The sequence below is a fragment of the Choloepus didactylus genome, chromosome 16 (genome assembly GCF_015220235.1).
Source record: "Choloepus didactylus isolate mChoDid1 chromosome 16, mChoDid1.pri, whole genome shotgun sequence".
Classification (NCBI taxonomy): domain Eukaryota; kingdom Metazoa; phylum Chordata; class Mammalia; order Pilosa; family Megalonychidae; genus Choloepus; species Choloepus didactylus.
The window spans coordinates 71,889,810-71,913,002 of record NC_051322.1 but is presented as its reverse complement, the minus strand read 5'-3'; the positions used below and the strand labels follow the sequence as shown (position 1 = coordinate 71,913,002).

Below are 23,193 nucleotides of genomic sequence, written 5' to 3'. Positions count from 1 at the left end.
CTTTTTCTCATAGGTTTTCTCCAACTATCCAACCATTTCCCACTGATTTCCTTTGCTCAAACACGGACACTCCAGTCAGGACTCTGCTGCCCAGTGTGCGTCTGTATGTGTGACCCATCCCCTTCGGCTGCTTGCCCCCATCCCTCCCAGGGAGCACTCCTGTTCTCTCTTTCCTCAACTGCTTCAACTTAGTTTTTTTTACCAGTCCCCCTTCTACCATTCATTTTTCATAAGCTTCTTTACTCTTCTCCAGTCCCTATTTTTGGCCTCTCATTCTTTCCTCTTGTATCTTTCCTCTGCTTCTAGTTCTTTCTCTTCTAATTTTTCCTATCAGGTCCATGCAGGGGAGGTTAGAAATGAAAATAGAGGGGCTGTACTGAGAGAAATTTGTGGCATGCTTTCAATTACTGTCTATCCTAGATACACCCCATTTCCACAGGGCAGAGGTGACAAAAATGATCTTGGGATTTGGAAAGCGGTAAATGCAGAAGTGAAATTTGCTGGACCCTAAACATATACTATTATTGAATAACACATGTGAACAGTGAGGCTCCACGATCTCTGAGATTTGTAAATGCACAGAGTATACCAATTTTTCTTGTTATAGGCATGTCAATGAAGGAATGAATGATTGAATGAATGAATGAGTCTATGACAGAACTCTCTGTGGTGTCCTGTGCCTGTGCAACCAGATCTACATGAGCCCAAGGTGCCCTCTCAGGAGTTCAGTGAGCCCAGTGCTCAAGCCCCAAGTATGTACATCAGGTAGAAGGGTCTTGGAACTCTAGGACAATTGGGATTTTTATGGAGACTTACCTCAGTTAGACATCATCTCCTAGGAAGGCAAGAAATTGACCCATTAGCCCAGGACACATTCAAACCACTGGAGCCAACACATACCAGGTCTAACTCCCAGTATGACTGGAACCAAGTAGAAGTACCTCCCCTATGGTTTGGGATCACATCTGGTCCTGGGAGCTGAAGGAACCTCCAAGGACTCAACCAAGTGGAGTGACATAGCATGTCTTGTCAGAGGCCATCTCACAGTGCCCAGCATTCCCAGCAAGGCACTCTCAGCAAGGATCAACAGCTGCCGGCAAAAAGAAGGTAACGCCCCCTCTGATTTGCCTCTATGAGTACTCAAAATTAACTGTGCTTTGGATTGGGTCATTTTGGTGTCAGGAAAAGCAGAATGGAGCTGATGCTTTTATGCTCCTGCTGACCATTCTAAGGTAATTCAAAAGAAGAGATTTTGGATTGTACGAAAATAATTTTATCTCTAGATGAATATTGTCATACAATAGGATTTAATGAGAAATAGTAAGCCCCAAAGTAATTCTTTTCCAAAATGAAGAATTTATGGTCTACAAAGGTGGTATATTCTACTGTATTCTACTGTATCATAATATTCTTTTTCAAAAGCAAATGGTAAAATATATTATGACTTTTATGTTCATTATGCACATAAAATATGGAGGGGGTTATTCCATATAAACTAAAAAGTGACCACATGTGGCAGAATTTCAGGGTTTTTTTTTTTTCTTTTTTTTTTTTTCCTGTTGCATTGACCTTTTGCTGAAATTGTAAAAAAAAAAAGTTTTCCACCTTTTCTGACAGATTTCCCCCTTTGGGGACTGCCTACATAAACTCCCAATCAAGGAGAGAATATGCTTATTTCTTTGAAAATGGAAAGTGTGAAACATTTTAAAAATGGAGGGCAATATTTATAACAAGGATTTTTAGGAAACTCCTAACAGACAAAATCTAATGAGCAGTTAAGCTTAATGTAATACTGTCAAGGAAACTACTAATTATGTCTCAGAAAGGGCGGTGGTTATGCTTTTGTTACTCATGCAAATCCTTAAAATAAAAATTAAAAAAAAACCACATACATCACAAGAACATATGTTTGCAATGACATAAAAGGGGAAAAGCAATAAAATTAAGGAACAAAGCATGCATGAGTTAAGCACCTTGATGCTAAACTGCCACTGTCAGCTGATGAAGAGGACACATCCATGCTGAACATTTTACGAAGCCTAGGTCGAGCACGCTCACTTGTTTTAGGAACAGTTTCTGGTCCATCTAAATCATCAAGGGTAGACTGCCTTGAGAGCAGCATGGTTGCTTCAGTGTAGCAGCTAGCAGCGCAAACAGTTACAGAGACACAGTGTTAAACTCCAGTGGTATACCAGTTTACACATGGATCATGTGATCGACATACTGGCCATGCAGCAAACCATATACAACACCAACACCAGTAACGATGACAACCACCACGACAAAGATTCCAAGACAGGAAAAGGACCTGTTTGGCAGGATAATGAAACACAAGATTACTGGAGTTTAAAAAAATGTATTGGCTGATGAGAAATGATAAAATGTCACTCTCCAATTGGGACAAGGAAATAGAATAATTCCAAGTCCCCAAATTTCTCATACAAATCAAAATTTACATCCTTATAACTTTGAAACAGAGTTTTTTTTTTTTCAATTGAAAAAAATATACTTTATTTGGAGCTCCTAATCCTGAGCTCATTGAGAACATTCTGTAACAAAATTCCTTAAGCAGAAATATCTGCTCATGTAAAACTTTATATACAATATTTCAATCTTTTTTGTTTTAAACACAATCTCCAGAATGAGAGGGAAGCTCAGGAATGATCACAACAAAATGAAATTTCTACCCCATTTTCTGGGTTATACTCAGGTAAGCCAAACTAGATGCCTTGTATGTAAAAGAGATGCTGGTTTGATATGCAACTGGATATAAACCAACATCAAAATGAAATAAAAGAAAATGCTACAAAGAAAATAACAAAGGAACCCTAGCAATGGCAGGGGTCATTTTGTCTGTTAACTTTTCATTTTGCCTAATTTTTCTTCTGAGTTATGTTTTAGTTCTTGAGCAGATGCCATTTGGGAGAGAACCTTCTGGCTAAAACCCACATCTCCTGTGACTCAGTGGAACAACAACTGGGGAGGAGGTAATGGCAGACTCAGGGACGAGATGCTACTGGGTGACACCACTAAATGAGAAGCAGCAAATCAGAGTTGAGAGAGACTGATTCAGTTCGGACATACAGTTTAACTATGAAGAGGGACAAATGAACCCAAACAGCTGATGTGGGAGGCTAGGAGATTATCTGTCTTCCGGCCTGAACACTCATGAGCTGTCTGAAACAGGTGAGCAGACCCTTGGTGACATAGGGTGGCTGATTTCCCAGCTGACACTGTTAGGCTGAGCATAACCATAAAGGACATACACTAGGAGGCCTCCTGCTTCCCAGCCAGCACAGCCACGCATGGTAGATCAGGTAGCCATATCCTACCATCCTGGATGTAACAGCTTTGGGCGTCTGAGAGCAGGGAATTCAAGTCATTCACTCCTGTGACTATGGAAAGCCCCACAAGTTCTTGTGCAGTTCACAATTAAGCAGACAAGATCAGGACAGGCAATAGGGAGGTGAGGATGCTCTCTAAGGAGTTAAGAGACTGGTGTGAAAGCAGGATGTAATGCCTTCAGCTGTCACTGTATGTGTGGATGGGATTCTCAGGACAAAATGGAGAGAAGACACCAGGATAAACTAGAAAAAGCCTGGAAAGGATCAGGCTTTAGTCCCAACTCTGGCATTAACTGGCTGTGGGGTTTTAGATAAATTATTTCCCTTTCTGGGGTCCCCAGTTGTATCATTTATGAGATGGGGGACTCATTCTTCCAGCTTCTGTATTTTAGTTCTTACTTTTACAGTTGCGATTTCATGGCCTTCTAAGAATTTGCAGACAGAAAGGTATAGTGCACGGCCCCTGCCGCACTTCTGGAACCTTCCCCATGGGAATTGGTGGGTCACATCCAAAGGCACATTTGTCCTGGGAATTCTTGGATGGAATTCTAGCATTACATCACCCCCTTTCAAAACCCACACAGTTCCAGAGGTTTCGGATTATTTATATGGTGACTAACTTTTCATCCAAACCAGGACACTTTTAAAGGTTCAAGGGAAGGGGAGGAGACTTCCAGGAATGTGACAAGAGGCCTAAATGGGGTTGTCTGTCATCACCTTAGTGACCTGCCTTGTCCACAGAGCTATGTCCCTTAGGGGACATTTCAAATGATGACCACCCCCTCCATAGCAGGGAATTCCCAGAGAATGTAGCTGTAGTGTTGGTTGCAGCACTTTAAGTCAATTTGTTGTTTGGGAAAATAGATACTATCTGATTTCATAAAACAACCATTTAAAAAAACATTTGCCATTCAACATCTGGATTTGACAAGCCAAAGGGAACACAGTTCCAATTTGTCAGGTTTCCTTCCCAGACTCCTAAGGTAAAAACGGAGCTGTGGGATAGTGGGGCTGCTCCCCAGAAGCTGTGTCCTCTGTGCCGGGAGGGGGGTGGGCACCCTGAGCATGCTGGGGGATGGCTCCTTCATTAATTCATGTCCTCCCTCACCAATGACACAGGTCTCCTGGAGAAGGCTCCTGCACCAGGAGTCTCATCTAGAGAAGATGCATTTCCAGAAATCAGCCTGGCTTCCCATAGACTCTGGTTTAGACAAATTATTGTTTGGAGATTTGAGTTTTCTAGAAGCAGAGCATCTAGGCACGTGGCTCCACTGTTTAGCAAAGGGTGAACTCATTAACTCACTCACGGACAGCATAACCCATCTTACTGTGTCTCCTCTTTATTTAGGTTGAGGGGAAAAAAAGTAAAAATACATTAAAAATAAATTTTATAAGTGTTAGTTTTCTACTAGTAAATTTTTTTTATTGATTGATCACTTTGTGATTTTTGGGATATTTGGATATTTTTGTTAGGAAGCAATCAATGAATTTAAATATTTTCTCCTTCACAATTTCTGATCATAGGTATAGTTTTATATTTGTAATCATGGGTCAAATTTAAAATCACTATCAAAAGAATCATACATGTTTATTCTGTGGAAAACTTTCAATTCACTTTCTAATAGTCTTTTTGATTTGTCTGATTTAGAGTTTAGTTCTAGAGCAGAATTTCTCAAGCCAGGGTCATGTATGATATTCAGGAGACCAATAAACTCTTGGAATTTTATGAGAAAAAATTGTAATTGTGTACATTTTTCATCTTTGGGAGATAGCATATAGCTTCATGGAATTTCAAGAGAGGTTCATGAAAAACATGTTAACAACCACTGATAGAAGCAACTGCAAATTAATGAACAAAGGTTTTTCTCTCTATTCCGCTTTCTACTTGCCAAGCTTGGAGATCCAGCGAAACAAACAAACAAAAAAAACTTCTGCGTTATGAAACAAGGCAAGAAGGAGGTCCAAATAAAAATAAAATACCATTTGTAAACAGATTTTATATCACATTATGTACAAAGATACAATAACCAAATTATATGACATCCTATGAGGGAGGAAACAATTCTAGTTGAATGTGGACATGATTATCAGTAAAGTTAATCTGATTTTATTTTGGATTTCAGGAAAATGAAAACACAGTTTGGATCAGACCAGTCCATATTCCATCTATGTAGACCAGCCTTATCCAAAGCTTAGTGCAATGGGACATTTGTAAATGTTAGGACAAAAATAAGTGAATAAAAGACACACATTTTGGAAAATGTCAATCTAGACTATTTCAGCACTTCTCTCTTCTTGCCATTCTCCTACCCTTAAAAAAAAAGTTTTTTTTTGTCATGACTAAGTTATAAAGTGGGTGGATCTGGAAACTTTTCAATTTCCCAATTCTCACCTTCATTAAACCTTTAACTAATGAGCAGCATTAGTCAGCAAATTTTGCCCCCTCAAGCACCACCTTGCCCCCTACACGTGTTTGTGAGGTCTTCACTTATCATTAAAGGAATAAAATAAATGGGAGTAATATCCTGGAAAGAATGGGGATAAAAATGGATTTTCAGTGTGAGTATTAAAATGAGTGAATGAGAAAATAATTGTTTAAATATATTGGCTTGTACAGAGAATTGTTGCAACAAGAAAAACTGAAGAAGGTTGGCAGCTTCCAAATAGGACAGTCACCATGCTTTTAAAAAATAAAAATAAAATACAAAAAAAGAAAACCCAATAACTTATTGTCTCAATGAAGCCTGTCAAAGGAGAAGACAAGCTCCTGTTTCAAAAATGTTAATTGTAGGAGACTCTTAAGAAGACACATAAGGAGGTACTTTTACTACTTGCTAGTTGAAGGACACTATTAAATTTTCGATTTATAGCTTTTGATATTACTAATGGTTTCAGAAATGAACGACTGAGAAATGTGTGCGTGCTTTAGAATATTACCATGACACATTATTAGAACAATTATTTTATTCCAGGAATGAAAAACATTGTAAACAGGATGTCAACTAGGCAATAAATGTTTAGTTTTGAAACTCTAAAGGGTTTCTATCCTAAATATTCTGCTCACAAAAATATGTAATGGCTGAAATATATGTTTCTTTGAAACTTAAAAATAAGCAAAGATTGCTCCAAAATTAAAGGAAAAATATCTCTTTCAATATCCCTCAAAGAACTTTAAAAGAATCAATACCTATATTTTAGAAGGCAAGGGAGGAGATATATCCATGCAGTTTTATCTGTATAAATATTACATTTAAACCAATATAGACGTAAAAACATATTTTTAATAAAAATGAGGTTTTAGGATGCATACTATTTTAGAACTTGAGTTTTTACTTTAAAATATATGCAATGAATATCTTTTCATACCAATAAATATAGATCTGAATAAACATAATTATTGGGTAGCCAAAGAAGATTAGAGAAGCTCCAATACAGCAATTCAGCAACTGTTTAAAACAGCACCTAAAAAATGTTTAAGGTACAAACATTTTTTTAACCAATCCTCCCTGTTCAGGTTGCAAATTCAATTCCCATTGACCTATTTTGTCAATACAATGGACTCAGTTCCTGCCCCTATTTTGCCTTGTAATTTAGCCAGTATTTGACAAGGACAAAGGCTTGTCCAAGCCAGTAGTTCTTGCTGAGTCTGTGAAGTGTGACTGTACAGATCTGGAAGCTGGTAGACCAGCAATCCCATCTCTATTCTCTTCACAAGAATCCTGGAGATTCTTCCAAGCCTCTGACCATTTCTAGGTCTACTCTTTGGGAATCATCTTTTTGTATCTATCCCAGAATCAAACCCAAGGCCTGGTGAGTAATTGCTGCTTTTTTTAGCATGTTTAATGGAAACAGTAACTGTGTGAATGTCCTCAGTGATACAATTCTTTATTATGAAGAGGGACAGTCTGCATAATTCATCTGGTCTAACTAATCAACCTAGGTAACAATTTCTCCTCCTAAGACAGGGACTTCTGCTTCAGAAGCTAGCTCTACAGTTGACAGTACATGTCCAGAACACCTGAGATGCAAGGTGTCAGGAGGTTTTCCTGGGAAGGGCAGTACCTCAGTCCTCAAAATCTGCCTGGAGTACAGGAGGAGGCTTTGAGGTGGCCATGCCGCAGAGATTAAGAGCTTAGGCTCTGACTGGGTCTACCTGACTTTGGATCCTGCGTCTGCTTTTATGCACCTCTTAGGCAGGTGACCTTGGGAGAGCTGCTCAACCTCTCTATAACTGAACCTTGTCTTCCGTAAAGCAGGGACAGTGACAGTATTTGCCTCATGCGGTCTTGAAAGGATAAAGGGCAGTAGCACCTGTCTTGGGGTTTGGGCTGGCTGTGGTGAATGATCAGTCGCGTTCCCTGTAGGACATCATAAAACTCAGAGAAGATGAAAGTTGGCACAATTGCTTCCCAAGTTTTATGACACACCTTCAAGAAGCAATTCTGAAAGGAAAAGATCAAGGAGGGAAAGAGATGGTGGAATGTACTTTCGTGTGGGGCAGCTATTTTAAAAAAGCACCAAAGGTGTAGCCCTGGACACAGAGAGTCATTCTGTGACGAGGAAAGATGACCCTTACTTGCCTCCAGCTTGGAAATCTCTACAGGGTGCCTGTGCATCATGCAAGCCTTTCTTATTACTACTGATTCCTGCTTTGTTCTGGTTCAGTCTAGAGGAGGACAGGGCTCCATTGACCTTGCTGTCCATCCAGAGAAAGCCCGAAGAGCGGGGGGACCCTGTGCCAGTTCTCAACAAACGATGACCTCATGCATTCATTTCTCATATTGGATGATGCTCTCCTCTTCCACCTTTGTAAAACGCAAACCCACTGTTTAGAGAAATGAAGTACCTGGAGATGCTGTCATGGGAATCGAGGCTGTCCATCCTGTGGGCCGCCTGTGGGTCCGAGGAGGTCCCGGGGTGCTCGTCGATGGTGTCCAGCCCCGACTCCCTGGAAAGTTTCATGATGTGGTTCTGATAGTACATGTGGATACTCTCCCGAGTGGGGACGTTGCCCTGAGGAGGAGGAGAAATGGCAGGGTTCTCAGTGACGCACGTGCATGAACAACCACCTGCCATGTTCCAGATTTCACCTCTCGCTACAGACAACTCTCAGCCATCATGTCTACCTTAGAGGAGGATTCAAACACAGCTGGTGAACTGGGGATCGATGTCAAATCATTTAATGAATGGTACCCAATATGAGTAGGTAATTCTAAACAGGAAGTTCTCTCTCTGTGTAGCTATCTTTGCTGAATCATAGTAACTTCTCCATAAAGGCACTACTATTATTTTTAAAATACAAAATACAAACTGTGTATGACTATACTTTTTTCTCCATATATATCCTAATTTTTCCTATGAGAAATTTCTCATCAAACTTCCCAGACCAAATATCACGGTCCTTTTTAGGACACTGGAGACTCTAGATCTGCAAGCTCTGGTAGGGAAAGGGACTAGAATAATAAACTAGTCATCATCTCAGGACCATGTGTGTGCACACAGGTGAGGGGTGGGTGTAGGGAGTTGGTTATTTTAATCCCAAGCACAGAAGAGATAAATCTCCTGAAAGGCAATGGGGCAATGCAAAACTGCCTCGAAAGAAGGAATCCTGTCTTATTCTACTTGGAGTTCTGGATATTGACTTTTAAAGTCTTTATAATGGGGGAAGAAGTAAAAAAAAAAAAAAAAAAAAAAAAAAAATATATATATATATATATATATATATATATACCAACAGTGTTACCTTTTTAATTTCTCTGGTCAGCATGCATCTTTCAATTCTCAGAACTGTAGATATATCAATATGTTCCCTTGAAATGGAATTAAGCCAAGTTGTGAAACTATCCACTGTTGCCAGAAACAGAACCCAGGTAAATTTCAAAATATTAAATATCCTCTTGATGATATTATCTGGGAGGAAGAAAAGCAATAAGACTTCAAAGGAACAAAAGAGCATCAACAATTTTGCTGCTGTGTAGCACCGGGCCATTTGACCAAGGTCAGATCTGGTTTTGACCCTCGTGTGGACTCAGCCGTGGGACCCTTGGTACTCACTGAGAGCACAGAGGAGCACTGGGTTTTAGGCAGCCGGCTCTGGCTCATTCTACACATGCAGTGGCAGAATTGAGCCAAGCTAGGATACAATTTTAACCTTTGGTTAAAAGATAGGTCAAAGTAGTTCCACATACAGATGCTAGGTTTGACTCAAAGCAGAAACTGCATTCAAAGATATTTTTGCCATTGACATAAGGACAGAAGAGTGTATCTATCCAGCTAACTGGGTCCTTTAATGCTTTTTGTACTGGTTTCTGCTTTTCTTAAGTGACAGTTATTATTGGAAACACATCTGTTGATTCAATAACACTTTGATGCTTCCCACTGTATTTGTGTTTCAGCTGAATCATCTTGAAATCTATTTTGTGAAGAGCTTAATACACATGCCACTTTTAGTTTAGTGTAGGTCTATATATTACACTGAATTCTATTCATCATACTTTCTATACTGCGCTCACAAGCACCAACGTTCCACACGTGGGATCAGTCTGCTCCAAATCAACAAAAAGCCCTGAGATTCAGGTGGATTTGGAAGGATCTGATTGTGGTCCTCCTCCTTAGTTGTGGCCATGACTGGGGAGTCTGGGAAAGCTGTCATGTGAGAAATTCTGCCCAGACTTCCATCACGCTCATCAGGTTGTCTTTACACAGTGCACATCCCTCCCCAGAACCCTTGAAGGACAAAACACAAGCTGTTTGACCATGGACAAAGGCTCGAGGAGGTTCCATAGCTGGGACCTCACTTTTTCTAGGTCAGAGCTAAAACAAGAGTGGGAAGACACCACACTCATGTCTGTCCGACTCATTAGGTAAGCTAATGGTTTTTCAACTGATCTGCAATGAACCCTTCAGGGCATACCATCAAATTTTGATCAGTGTGTTACTTTTTTATTTGGCATTTTAAAAATTTAGGATTATTAACTATTTCAAATACTGCCTGCAATAAAGGGAATGCTCAGTGAACATGACAATGCAATCAGAATTGCCTTTCTGTTCATTTAAGAAAAACACCAACCAACACCACCAAGAAAACTACTTGAGTATCTCACCTTCTCCCCACAATAAATAAATAAATAAATAAATAAATAAATAATAAATAAACAAAATAAAAGAGAAAAGCAGATTAAAGTGTCATAGTAAAAACTTAATGAATTTATGATTAACAATTACAGTTTGAAATTATTATAGTTTAAAATCATAATATAGCAAAAAAGGGCAAAATTCCCTGGCATAAGGCTTTGTGATCTTATGATCGTAAGAGTTCAACAAACTTTTTCTGTACAGGGTCCAAGAGGAAATACTTTTGACTTTACAGGATATTATTTTTGCAACTATTCAACTCTGCTGTTGTAGTCTGAAAGCAACCATAGACCACGAATGAACTGTCAGTTGATGAGCCAAGCTGAGTTGCCAATAAACTTTATCTATGAACATTGAAATCTGAATTTCATAATTTTCATACTCGATGACATAATATTCTTCTTTTCATTTTTTGCAACCATTTAAAAGTATAAAAATGATCCTTAGCTAATAGGCCATATAAAAACAGGTGTCAAGCTGAATTAGCCCCTGGCTGTAGAGTTTGTTAACCCTTAAACTAGTGCAATCAGATGTGGAATGACTCTCTAAAGTCACGAATGAGAGTTTGGATTTGTAATGGAAAAAAAAAAAATTTTTGAACCAACTGGCCTAGGAAGAAGGTGGAGTTTTTCTAGGGTAAAGGTTTGTTCTTTTTAAAAGGAAAACTGTCCAATCGACTTATTAGCCATGAATGGTATGACCTTCTGGTCCAAGTCTAGATAGAAAAGGCATAGATGAAGAAGAGTCAAACAGTTCAGGAATAAACTAACAGGAATTTGGGGGTTGCCAGCTGGAACCTGGGAAGAAAGCTGGTAATCTGGAAAAGGAGACTGGGGTTAGTCTACCGAGAAGCTTCCAGTTAGAAAGGCTCCAGGTTGCTTCGAGGTCAGCCAGGCCCTGGAGGAACCAGCTGTTAAGAAGCCCTGTTGGGACTGGGGATTACCATCAAGAACAGTGATGGCAGCCATCCTGTCTGAACTTGCACCCTGTTGATGCTGTAACTGCCCCCCAAGTGCTCAGTACAATTGGGTCACACCTAACAGTCTTACAAGAGCATGCTTTTAGGAAGGAAGGTTGCAAAAGAGTATCCATCACGGGCAAAGAAGTACAGGAAGAGAAGCTGCTTCAAGAAGCTGAATCAAGTACCATAAGAGTCGACAGAAGGACAAATACGAGCCAGAGATGAAAGTGAACATCTACAGTTCTCTTTCCATGCCAGCCCCCTATGTGGGTTTTGAAATTAAGTAAGTTATATGTTTCCCACAGCAGTTTAATTTGAACCTTGAGCTATTTATTTAGGCATGAAAAGGAAGGTTGACCTTAGAAGGCTACAGGTCTTGCGGTCACATCCATTAATACATTTTAGCAGCACCTTATTTTTTTGACAACATATTTTTTTTTCACACTTACAAATGTTGTCTTAGAGGTGGTGAAGATAAACATAAATATTTCATGTTTTGCTGATAGCGGTCCTGATTGGAAAAGTAAAATTTCTGCGTTGGAGACATGCATGCCATGCGCTTTATTACTTTGGGTTATCACGAACTAACCATGCAAAATCAGGATTTTTATTTCTATTTTTCTTAACCACAGAGGCAGCGGCACTTAATGGTTAAGAGCACAGACTCTGGTTTCAAACTCTTTGGTTTAAAAGCCCAACTCTACCCTGTGGCAACTGTAGAGACTCAGAAAAGCTAGTTAATCTCTACCCAATGCAGTTTCCTTATCTATTAAAGGGGAAAAGTTAACATGTCTAAAGCTCTTGGGCCAGTGGCTGGTGAACAACATGTGCAATCTAAAGTGTTAGCTGCTATGCCTGATCAAGCTTTGCAACAATAATATAATATTTAGCACCATATATATGTGAGTTAAACATTCTGGAAATGGTAGGCTTCGTTTCAGTAATCGTACTGCAGAGTGGGCTAAATAGCCTTCAATAAGTCTTATTTTGTGTCAGCTGATGTCATCCTTGGAAGTAACTGTGTCCAGGGTAAAAGAGCCTGACTACCTTGTCCACTCATAAACAATGTGCAAAGGAATTTACAGGGCCGTGAGGTAGAAGAAACTAAGGAGACACTGGATTTCATTTGATTGGGAGGTTTTTGTTTTTGCCTTTTTTCTTTTTTCTGCATGGAGACATCACCCCTCAATTATTATACATGAGTTCTAAATGGCACTGTGTGCTGGACCCGGAGTCCAGAGACGGGGTTCCTTCCCTGGCTCTGTAACATGGTAGCTGTGGAATCCTTGCAAGTTGCAAACTCACTGGGACTTGGTTTTCCCCTCTAAAATGAGGAGGTGGGCCCAAGCTTCTGGAGCACCCCCTCATTTCCCCAGCTCTGCCTGCTTCTCAATTCCTTCTCTCTACGTTCTTCAAAATAAGTTGTCGATACTTTTTTGCACCTTTATTCCTATGACTTCCCTGGGACTTGACGAATTTGCTCCCTAGGAGCCTGGATAGAGATATTTACAAATTGACTCTAATCTGACATTTCCTCCAATACGGAAAGGTCAGCTCTACACCCAGGAGACACTCCGCAGTCTCAGTAGAGATGAGATTCCAAGGGAACTGTGTTTTTTGGTTATGTTTCAGAAACAGTATTTGATTAATGATTTTTAGATAGCATTCCATTTTCTACCATCAGGGCAAGTATACAGTTTGAATTTCCTGAAGCTTCTACGTGTCCTTAATTTTCTTTTACCTGGTCCATCAGATTTCTTTTTGACCGGTTCCTGTTCTCGGTATTCCCATTCCACTGCACCTGCCAAGTTGTATTCAAGAAAGATGAGTTAAGTTTCTTTAAGGTTAAATTAAGCACCAACACATCTTCTGGATTAAAAGGAATTTTATAATTAAATTCAGGACATTGTGCCTATTGCAAGAGTCCCTGGGAAAAAGTTGTAAGAATTCATGGCTTTCAGCTTCTCCTTTCCTCCATGGGCCAGGGGTTGAGAAATGACAGCTACCGGGCCAAATCTGTTTTAGACAGCCTATGGGCTCAGAATGACTTTGGCATTTTAAATAAAAAAGAATAATATTTCATGCACATTAAAATTACATGAAATTCAAAGTTTAATGCCTATAAATGAAGTTTTATTGAAACACAGAATTTGTTTATGTATTTCTAAGGCTGCATTCACCATACAATGATAGCATTGGGTAGCCACCACAGAAACTTCAAAGCCTGCAAAGCTTAGGCTTTCTACTGTCTGGCACTTTACAGAAAGTTTGCTAACCCCTGATACATTCTATGAAATTTCAATTTTGAATATCTTGGGATAATGCTATAAATTTTAGTTAGTCACGCTAAACTGATATCATAGGATTTCATTTTATTTCTCATCCAGTTATTTAAGACTAAGTTTGCTGGATTTAGCAAATAAAAACACAGGACATCCAGTTTAATTTTAGTATTTGAGTATAAGTATGCAGTATGTCAAATAACATATCCATGCAACATGTCTGAATAATATTTTAGCATAAGTATGTACCATGCAATATGTCCAACTTATACTTGAGCTAAAAACTGCTTGTTTTTTTTTTTAATCTTAAAAGTCAAATTTAACTGGGTGTCTTGTATTTTATAGGTAACCCTACCTAGAACCATGCATGAGATGATCTTTTGAAACTTATTTCCACCACCCTTGTTTTTACCACTATTCACATATTCTACTCATCAGCTAAGCCAACAGACCTTTTATCTTATTAAGTTTTTAACTGAACATTTAATTTTGAGCTAAAATAAGAAAGAATACAAAGTACCCCCAGTGGTAACCTGACAACTAAGATACTGACACTGATACAAAGTACAAAGCACTTCTCTCACCCTTTTATAGCTACATGCCCTGGCTTTCTTCTGCTGGAATGTCAGTATCTATTCAAACAGAATGCTTTTTTTTTTTTTTTTTTTTTTTTTTACACAAAGCATTCCCTGATACTCTTTGCTGCAAGTAATTTTTCCTTCCTCTGATCCCACTGATTCTTTAAATGGAAGCTTGCAGTTCCTTTGCTATTAAGAGGACTGCTTTCTAAGCCTGCCTTCCTGCTCGGTGAAAAGGTGGCTCTGGGTGAACTTCTGGCCCCCCTGAAGGGTAATATAACCTTGGTTTCCTAACTCTCTGGGCTGCATATCCTCCTCTGGGGTGGCTGTGAGGATGAAATGGGTTAGCGTAGAGAAAGCACTCACAGCAGCACCTAGTTCTTCAGGAGAGCAGATTCCATGTGTGTCCTCTGTTTGTAAGAGAGCAAGAAGGGACGGCGCCTTGTTCCAAGAAGGTGCTGAATAAAGACTCAGTAAAGGAATGAAAAGAAATTTATTTCTATGCCCAATACCTTTAAATTAATGTTGGCCCTGTCCCTGGTTTGTAGGTAAACTGCGGTGTCACATGCAATAACCTGCATGATACAGGGGGTGAAATGTTTTCAAGACGATGAACGGACATACTTTTAGAACTGGTCACGTAATTCTGGAAGAACAAATGTCTGAGAATGCAAAGTCAATTTTGGGGGAAAGAAAGAGTAGTGAGGGGAGTTTGCTATATCAAATATTAAAACTAACTCCACAGCTACTGGACTCAAAAGTATACGGCACATCGTGAACGTAATCACCACCACTGACTTGTATACTTGAGGGTCGTTAAAATGGGAAATGCTATGTTGTGTAAATAAAAAATAATAATATATGGCATTGGACCAGAACTAGATAATAGCACAGCGGATTAGAATACTGAGTCCAGAAACATACCTAAGAATAAATGGGAGCTTAATATTGACAAAAGTAGCATTTAAATTCAATGGAAAAAGAAGAATCATTTAATATGTAGGGATAACATAATTGCCTATTCATCTAAAAGTAAACAAAATTATTTCTCTTTCACAGCCCAATAAAAAATTCAAGATGTAAATAAAATTAGCAGGAATGTAGGCAAATATTTGCATAGTATATGGGATAGACAATTTCTTAAGAAAGATGGAAATCTAGAAACTGCAAAGAGAAGTGTAGACCTATTTGACATTGGAAAAATTTAGAGATCATTTAGATAACATATACCATAGACTCATTCCAAAGATAAGCACTGGATTGAAATATTTGTCACACATGGAAAAAAGGATAATCCTAATAAAAAAAATAGGCCCTAAATTAATAAGAAAAAGACAACTCATAGAGTAATATTATGGAAAAAATGATATAAATGTTTAAATCTTAGAGTTGGAAATACAAATTACCAAAAATATGTGAAATAAAAAATGCTCACTCTCATTATTTGGAAATTCAAATGAAAATAAAAGCCCATGTTCTTCCTGACCCTCCTTATGCAATTAAACACAGGCACATGTCACCCTATACCTGACTATTTGTACAGGGTCATCTATTATAGAAATTTCACTGTGGCAAAAATCTGGAAGCAAACTTCATGTCCATTAGTGACTGAATAGTTAAATAAATTATGCATACCCACACTACAGAATGCTTTGTAGCTCTTTAAGAAGAATGTTATAGTCCTATAAATACTTAATTGGTGAAAAGTCCATGATATATCATTAATGAAAAAAAAAAAAACAGGAGTAATTCATATTGCATGAACTCATTTTTGAAAAACAAATGAAAAACAAAGGGAACTGGGTTCACCCACATACAAATGCACATGACTATATATATGAAAATATATATGAAAGCTAACATAGCACATGGTTGGGATTCTTTCCCTTAGGGATAGATTTTGAAGAGACGGGCCAGGGACAGATTGTGCATCTACCTTCTTTTTCCCTTGACTTGTTACAGTGAGTGTGTATTAATTTTGTCCTTTGAAATTAATAAAGTGAAAATAAAGTTGCCAGGAAGTGTCAGGGGGCACAATGGTCAAAAAGGAGAGAGGCTTTGCAATGAGCACTCTTTGAGCAATTATGTTTTCCTTTTCTTTTGTAGATAAAGTTTTAATTTCACAAGGAATTGATGCATACATTTTCTTTGTAAAGAACCAAAATATAACAGATACGCCTAAAATCTGCTTTGATTATACCACTTAACCTCCATCTCTCCACTCCCCAAAGCAATAATTTGCTAAGTATTCTTCCTCATGTTCTCTTGCATTTACTGAACTAGTAGAGGCACCCATCAAAAATGCAAAATACTGTCTTGAGGTGCTTTTGTTTCCTTTATTTCATAAGTGGTTTCATAACATGTGCACCATTTTGCAACTCCATGTTTTTCACTCAACAATATTTCAGGAATTGTTCTGAGTGTCAGTTCAAAGAAATTTATCTCACTTCTAAAGCTTAACGAAGAGGATTTCAGCTCGTGCTGGTAACATGGCTTATTTAACTCTACCTCTTTATATGAACATTTAGGATGTTTCTAAACTTTTGTTATTTACAAATAATATTTGATGATTATTCTGAGTCACGTGTCCTTGTACACATGTGCAAATGTTGCTTCAGGCTAAGCCACCCCTAGAAGTGGAACTGATCAGTTGTAGGATATGCACATTTGAATCTTTAATAGATATTGACATACCAATCCCAATGTAGATTTGCTAATTTACACCACCACCTGTAGAGCATGCAAGCACTTATTTTCTCATGAGCTCCTAAACAGCTGATGTTATCAAATATGTAAGATTTTGCTACTCTGATATGTTAAAAAACAGTATGTCAAATTATTTAATATTTGTTTCCCATATTACTTACTTGTGGGGCTGAGTCCCTCTTTGCCATTTCTATCTTCTGGTCTCTGAATTTCCTTTTCATTAGCCTTTCATCTATTGGGTGGAATATTTCTTTGCCTGATTTTTTGATGTTCTTTAACCACAATACTAATCCTTAACCTAATAAATATGATGAACAAATTTTTCCGGATTTCCACTTGCACGTTAACTCTGCTTTTGGTGCATTTTGATATAATTAGGATTTTTTCCCTTAGAAAATTTTCATATTATATGTTTTTCAAATATATTGGTATAATGATGAATATGGCATTCTCTTATAATTTATAAATTCCATCTGTTTCTGTAGGTATGTTCCAATTTCTGGTTTCTGATTATTGTTTAATTGCACTTTCCCTTTTCTCCTTGCTCAAAACTGCCAAAGGTTTGTCTTTCTTATGGCTTTCTCCAAGAACAGCTTTTAATTTAGTGATCAGATCTTGTCTTTTGTCTTTTATTTCTTCTCTACTGCTTAATTTCCAACTAAAAATGATTTTTTTTCTGTGAACACTTTATTGTGACTCTCTCTTTGCACCCCATTCTATAATATATGTCTTATCTTAAATTCATGCTTTATTGTATTTCAAACGTAAGATGAACAATGAAGGGCAAGTAAATTCTTTTTGCTCTTCAGAATTTAAGAATTATATCCCTATCAAGCTTCTGTCCTCTCCAATTTTTCCTTTAGATGATGGCACTGGCTATAAACTGCTATACCCAAGCAATACTCACCCTCTCTGGATCCCTTTCTCCTTCGTTTCTGTTCTTCTCTCGCAGACCTCTTTTTCTCTTTGCGTCTCTGTCGGAGTGCTGTTTTAGGATCAGTAATCCAGGCTTGATAAACAAACTGAAGAGAGTGAGTTCAATTATTTTCTGGCTTTGTAATACTTTGAAATTACAAGAAAAGGAACCTATAACTGAAAAGACACAAGGACAAACTTCCTGATTTGGGGAAAACTTTTCTTCCTTCCAACACAAATTAAACACCGCTCTCCCTCCTGGTTACGTTGCGCTGAACTGTGCCATTTTCATTATCATGAATAAAATATGCAAACAGATGCTGTAGGATTATACCTCGCTCTGGGTAGTACCAAACTACCATTGGTCCCAAATATCCAAATACTGCCCACCATTTGTGACACTTAGTTACAGATTCTTTTGCATTTCCCCTAATAAGAATAAGCCAGAAGTCTCACAACGTATTATTAGAGCAATTTCATCCTAACAAAAAATAAACTTTGAGTCAAAAAAACAAAACATCTGTAATAGCTTTATTTACTTTTGGAAATGGTTTTGCACATTGGATACTCTCCCCTTTGAATTATAGCTGAGTACCATCAGCAACTGGAGAGAGGGCTTTGTAGATGGATTACTACTTTGGGAGGAAAAAACTAGCATGATATTTTTATGTTTTCTTCCAATAAGTCAAGAAGAGTGAGCACTGGTGGTGAATGAATGGGTTAAGGAGTTAGTCCAGGATAGCATGGAAGGAAAAGTGTGGTGCTTTTTGTTGCCTTTTGTCATTTTCATTCAAGAGCTGAAAACAGTTGCAGTTAATAGCACATTATAACAGATGACCACAATGGAGCAACTCGGAACAGGCTGCCCATGCACAGTCCCCCTGGTCATGCAGAGGGGTAGAAAGGAAACCTGGAGCCACCAAGTCAGCCATCTCCACCCACAAAGCCAAGCTGGCATGCCCTCATGCACACACAGACACGCCTGGTCTCAGAGAAGCTGCAAGCTGGCTTTCCATTGTGAGGATAATGTTATATGAATGTGCTGTGGGGCTCTTACAAACCCAGGTGCTTTATTTTATTGCATATTATTTTCAGATTTCTGAAGTCTTTGCAAAACATAGTTTAGCAAACCATTGGCATGGTGATGTCAATAGATGAGGAATTTGACTTCTCCAATGTGGAAAGGTAAGGGTCAGAGGTTACAAAGGAAGAACATTTCTTTCTCGGCTTGTAGAAATCTGAATCTTAGGGGCACTTAACACAAATACAGTATTTTCTATTTCCAAATAACAAATCCAGGTGACAAAAAACATCTTGTTTTATATCAAAAATGTATTTTTAAAACTGAGAGATGAACACAGATTTGTAGGAGAAGGACCAACTAAAGGAATTTACAGTAGATGTTTACGGAGCATGTTAACTAGGAATTCTATTAAGAACATTTCTGAGGATTAGTATTAAGATAAGCAAATTTGCTTCAGCACAATATTGTTTCCTTGAAAAGAACCCAAGCTATTAAACTTAAGACATTTTCAGGCTTAAGAGCAACATATGGTGACTGTTCTTTCAAAAAAGGGTTGTTACAATATTGCTTTTAGATAATGCAAAAATTCTAAAGGTAGAAAATAAAAACATCATTCAGGATTTGTGAATAAGCAAAAGTAGAAGGAATTCTTTTGCTCTGAAGAAAAATGAAACTAGGAGGGGAAGAGCGAAGGAGAGAGGGAATGGGATGTTAAGGGTGGGATTGTAGAAGTCTTGTCGAAAGCAGGTACTATTAAAATTGTGAAGTATTAAAGGTGAATCCCTGCTTCTATCCATGATAACTAAAAGACTGAGCCTATGATTACTTTCTCATTGAGATGAGAATTTAGATAATGCAAATAAGAGGGAAAGGAGGAAGCAGGAGGGAACCACTTGAGAATTCCTTATTTGTAGGTAAATTACCCTAATGTTGATGTCTGAAATAAAAACACTTTTCAGTTCCAGGAACCTCTGATGGTGGGCCAGTTTGGGCTCAGTCTGACTCCTACAGGAAAATGTTGATAAAGGTGGAGGAGAAGGAAACTTCCCAATTCTTACTGAGTCACGAAACTGAGGTTTCTTACTGAAACTTCCCAATTCTTACTTTTGTAGCTGTATAATCTGTCTTGGTGGACACACACCCCTAATCATAAATAGAAAAATGCATGGCAGTGTATACAAATGACCTTTGGATTATCCAAACTGTCAGTGACACTAGTATGGGTTCTCAAGAGTAGATTTCACCTTAAATTTCATCCAATTGATTAGGGGAAAAAATGGGATTCATTTAACTGAAAATTTAGTGTCCAAAAATGCATTCTTTTTTAAATAGGGAGAATTGCATTTAAGTGGATATCCTTATCTTAATTGGTTACATTTCATAATCTGTCCTCTGATTCAGATGTGATCCAGGAGCTTCTTTCCGCTGTATGTAAGAAGATGATTTTTTACTGTTTAGAGTAAGATGGGGAATAGTTACTTTGTAACATTTATTTAAATAAATTCTTAAATAGGAATTGAGAGACTCCTATGGTAGTTACAGAAGAAAAAAAAGAAAAGAACCTTAGGGAAGCAGCAGCAGTGAATCGTAACTAAAAATCTGCATCCTTGTATTTTTAAAACTGGAAGGAACCTAGATGTCTTGAAGCTGCTTGCTACATACGTGGTCCAGCAGTTGTGCTTTACTTGGGAGCTTAAGAGAAATGCAGAACTTAAAGCCCCATGCCAGACCTGCTGAATCAGAATCTGCATTTAAATAAGATCTGCAGGTAAAATTTGAGAAGTATTGGTTGATCACTACTATCCAACCCATCTGTTTGAGGAGCTTAAAGACCAAAGGATTAAGTGCTTTGCCCCAGATAGAGTTCAAGAGAAAAAACTTTTATAAAACATAAGAATAGCTATTCATTATTTATGATTTTCAATAATGGGTTGACTATAGCACAGATAGCTGAATAATTTTTCTTTTGCCCTAAATTAATCAACAAATCATTTTTCAACTGTTTATTCCAAAGCACAGTCACTGATGACGTGGGAGTTAGGAGCTAAGCAGACTGTATAAGGCAGGAAAACAGCCTAGAGGGAGCTTTACTGAATTCACAGTATTAAATGGAAGGTGGGAGCCAATTTAGGAAAAAGGAGACTAAAAGGAATTTGGAAAAGAGATGGAGAAAATTGAGACTTTTATTAGCTTTTCCAGAATTGTACCTGCTTTCTGAGAAAAGTTATTATACTTTTTATTCATCATAACTGATGCATGCAATCGGATGTATCCAATTAAACGAGATGTGACTGGCAAAACTATGAGAAGGACAGAAAGTATACGTGTATCTGCATTTTCTCTTTCTATTTTTTGATAGTCTCAGGTATCAACTTAAAAACAAGAGTCAAATAATAAGAAATTTGGCTTCTAAGAACTCCTTTTGGAAAAGTTTGCCCAATCTTCTAAATTCTTCTAATTCCTCCAGTGTACAATCTATTGAGCAGAGAAAATGCAAATGCAGGACAATGCAGGCATGTTTCTATAACATTCTACAGAGTGATAGTGACACACTACACATCAGCAAAACATCAAATACCTTTGCAGCTCTGATTAAATACTGAAGAATAGTTTTGGGAAGTTTAATGACAGACTTTGGCAAGGCTAAAATGGCTGATGCAAACTTCCCAATAGCTCTCTACAAAGAAGGACAAAGCAAGAGTAATTAGTAGGAAAAATAACCAAAAACTAAAAATTTAATAGATGATGTCAGTATGAGGTTATCTCTATAATCACATGGATTAAAATGTACCAATCAGGGAAGCTAGAATAAAATGTGCTCTGCTTGTAAGTTAGGGATAAAAAAAATATCCAATCATTGCATGCAATCCATTAAAAAAAAAAACGGTGAGGATGGTCACGTGCTCTCCTTTGCTGCAAGATGAGTGATGGTTAGAAACATACCTCGTTAGAATAAAAATAAACAAGTTGAGTCATTAGCATTTTTGACAAGGCAGTCAGCTGCACACATGCACTCAGACATGTTAGTCAAGAAACATATAGGTAGCAATGGAGCTGATAAGGAAGTATAAGAGTAAGGTATCACCACGAATAATTTCATTCTTCATTCTCAACGGGAACCAGCGATGAATGTGACCAGGCAGCTTGAGACAATGGTTGACCATGAGCACAAACTACTACTAGTCCCACATCATGTGGCTTGATGGGTGCCACCCCATGTGGCCTGTGGTCTGACAAATGAGTTTATGGGAAACAATGACCCTAGTGTGTGGCTTATTCTTGAGAGAAATATATACTAAGTTCCCATCCCATGTGTAACTCTATTGACAAAGTCTCATCTTATTCAGCACTGAATATGCTGTATTAGGCTGGTGAGCTGTCAAGCTGAGAATGAAATAGCAGGTTCTGAACAAGAAAGGCAGTTATGCTGAAAAAAATTCAGGACTCTGCTAGATATTTTTACTATTAAATGCATTCTCAGTTCTTTACAAGTACAAAGGAAGCTGATTTTCAAATTTCAACATTTTCTTTTATCCCAAAGCAAGTATCTTATTTTCACAATCAACTAATTCACCTACTGCAACAGAAATGAACCCATTCAAGCAATATGAAGCAATGCCAGAGAAAAGAAGGCTGCTTCACCTCCTACTTGCAGCAAGAAAAGAAAATAAAGTCCACTGGACGAAGCTTTATTTTTTGCTTATAGCATCAGAAATCATCTTGATGGAAGTTAATGAAGACCTGCTCTCAACACTGTTTCTGCATTGTAAAGCTGAGAGCAAGCAGCGTTAAATGTTAATTAGAAGTAGACAAGTTCAGACATAGAGTGTAAGCTTTTCGGAGCTATATCACATATGAACAGAGTGGACGAAGTCTAGACCTACAGTGAACATCTGTCGAAAGGAAGGCTCTTCTGACTTGCGAAGGACATCATTTCCCCCACCCGTCATTACCTGGAAAGCTGACCTTCTTGGAGGCTCTTCATCTTCCTTTTTTAGCTCTTCCTCTTCCTCCTCTTCACTGTCCGTTTCAAACAAATAATAATCTCCACTCCTGACCACTAAGCAAAACGAAATACTTATTTATTTCTTGGAAGAGATGTGAGGTAATCAGGGGCTTATTAAGGAAACGGCCCCTAAAGATACACAGATTGTCCATAAAAGGACTGCAGCAAGAGATATTGGTAGAGACAGCTAGAACTCATCATAGGCTAAGGCCCCCGTTGGTGAGCCTTGTCCCCAGAGTATGA

The 23,193-nt window shown here is 38.1% G+C and overlaps 1 protein-coding gene across 2 annotated transcripts in view; it reads right to left on the bottom strand.

Annotated features, from left to right (window-relative positions):
• Window positions 1-23,193, bottom strand: part of PIEZO2 (piezo type mechanosensitive ion channel component 2) — a 490,353-nt gene that overhangs the window by 46,780 nt on the left and 420,380 nt on the right. Inside the window, exons 32-37 of one of the 2 annotated variants that reach the window (XM_037806169.1) lie at window positions 22,898-23,004; window positions 17,913-18,027; window positions 13,181-13,240; window positions 9,088-9,254; window positions 8,191-8,357; window positions 1,974-2,141 (exon numbers count right to left, since the gene is read on the bottom strand). In XM_037806169.1, the coding sequence (XP_037662097.1) occupies window positions 1,974-2,141; window positions 8,191-8,357; window positions 9,088-9,254; window positions 13,181-13,240; window positions 17,913-18,027; window positions 22,898-23,004 (784 nt within the window). The remainder of the gene's footprint in view (window positions 1-1,973; window positions 2,142-8,190; window positions 8,358-9,087; window positions 9,255-13,180; window positions 13,241-17,912; window positions 18,028-22,897; window positions 23,005-23,193) is intronic. The other variant, XM_037806170.1, reaches the window with a different exon arrangement.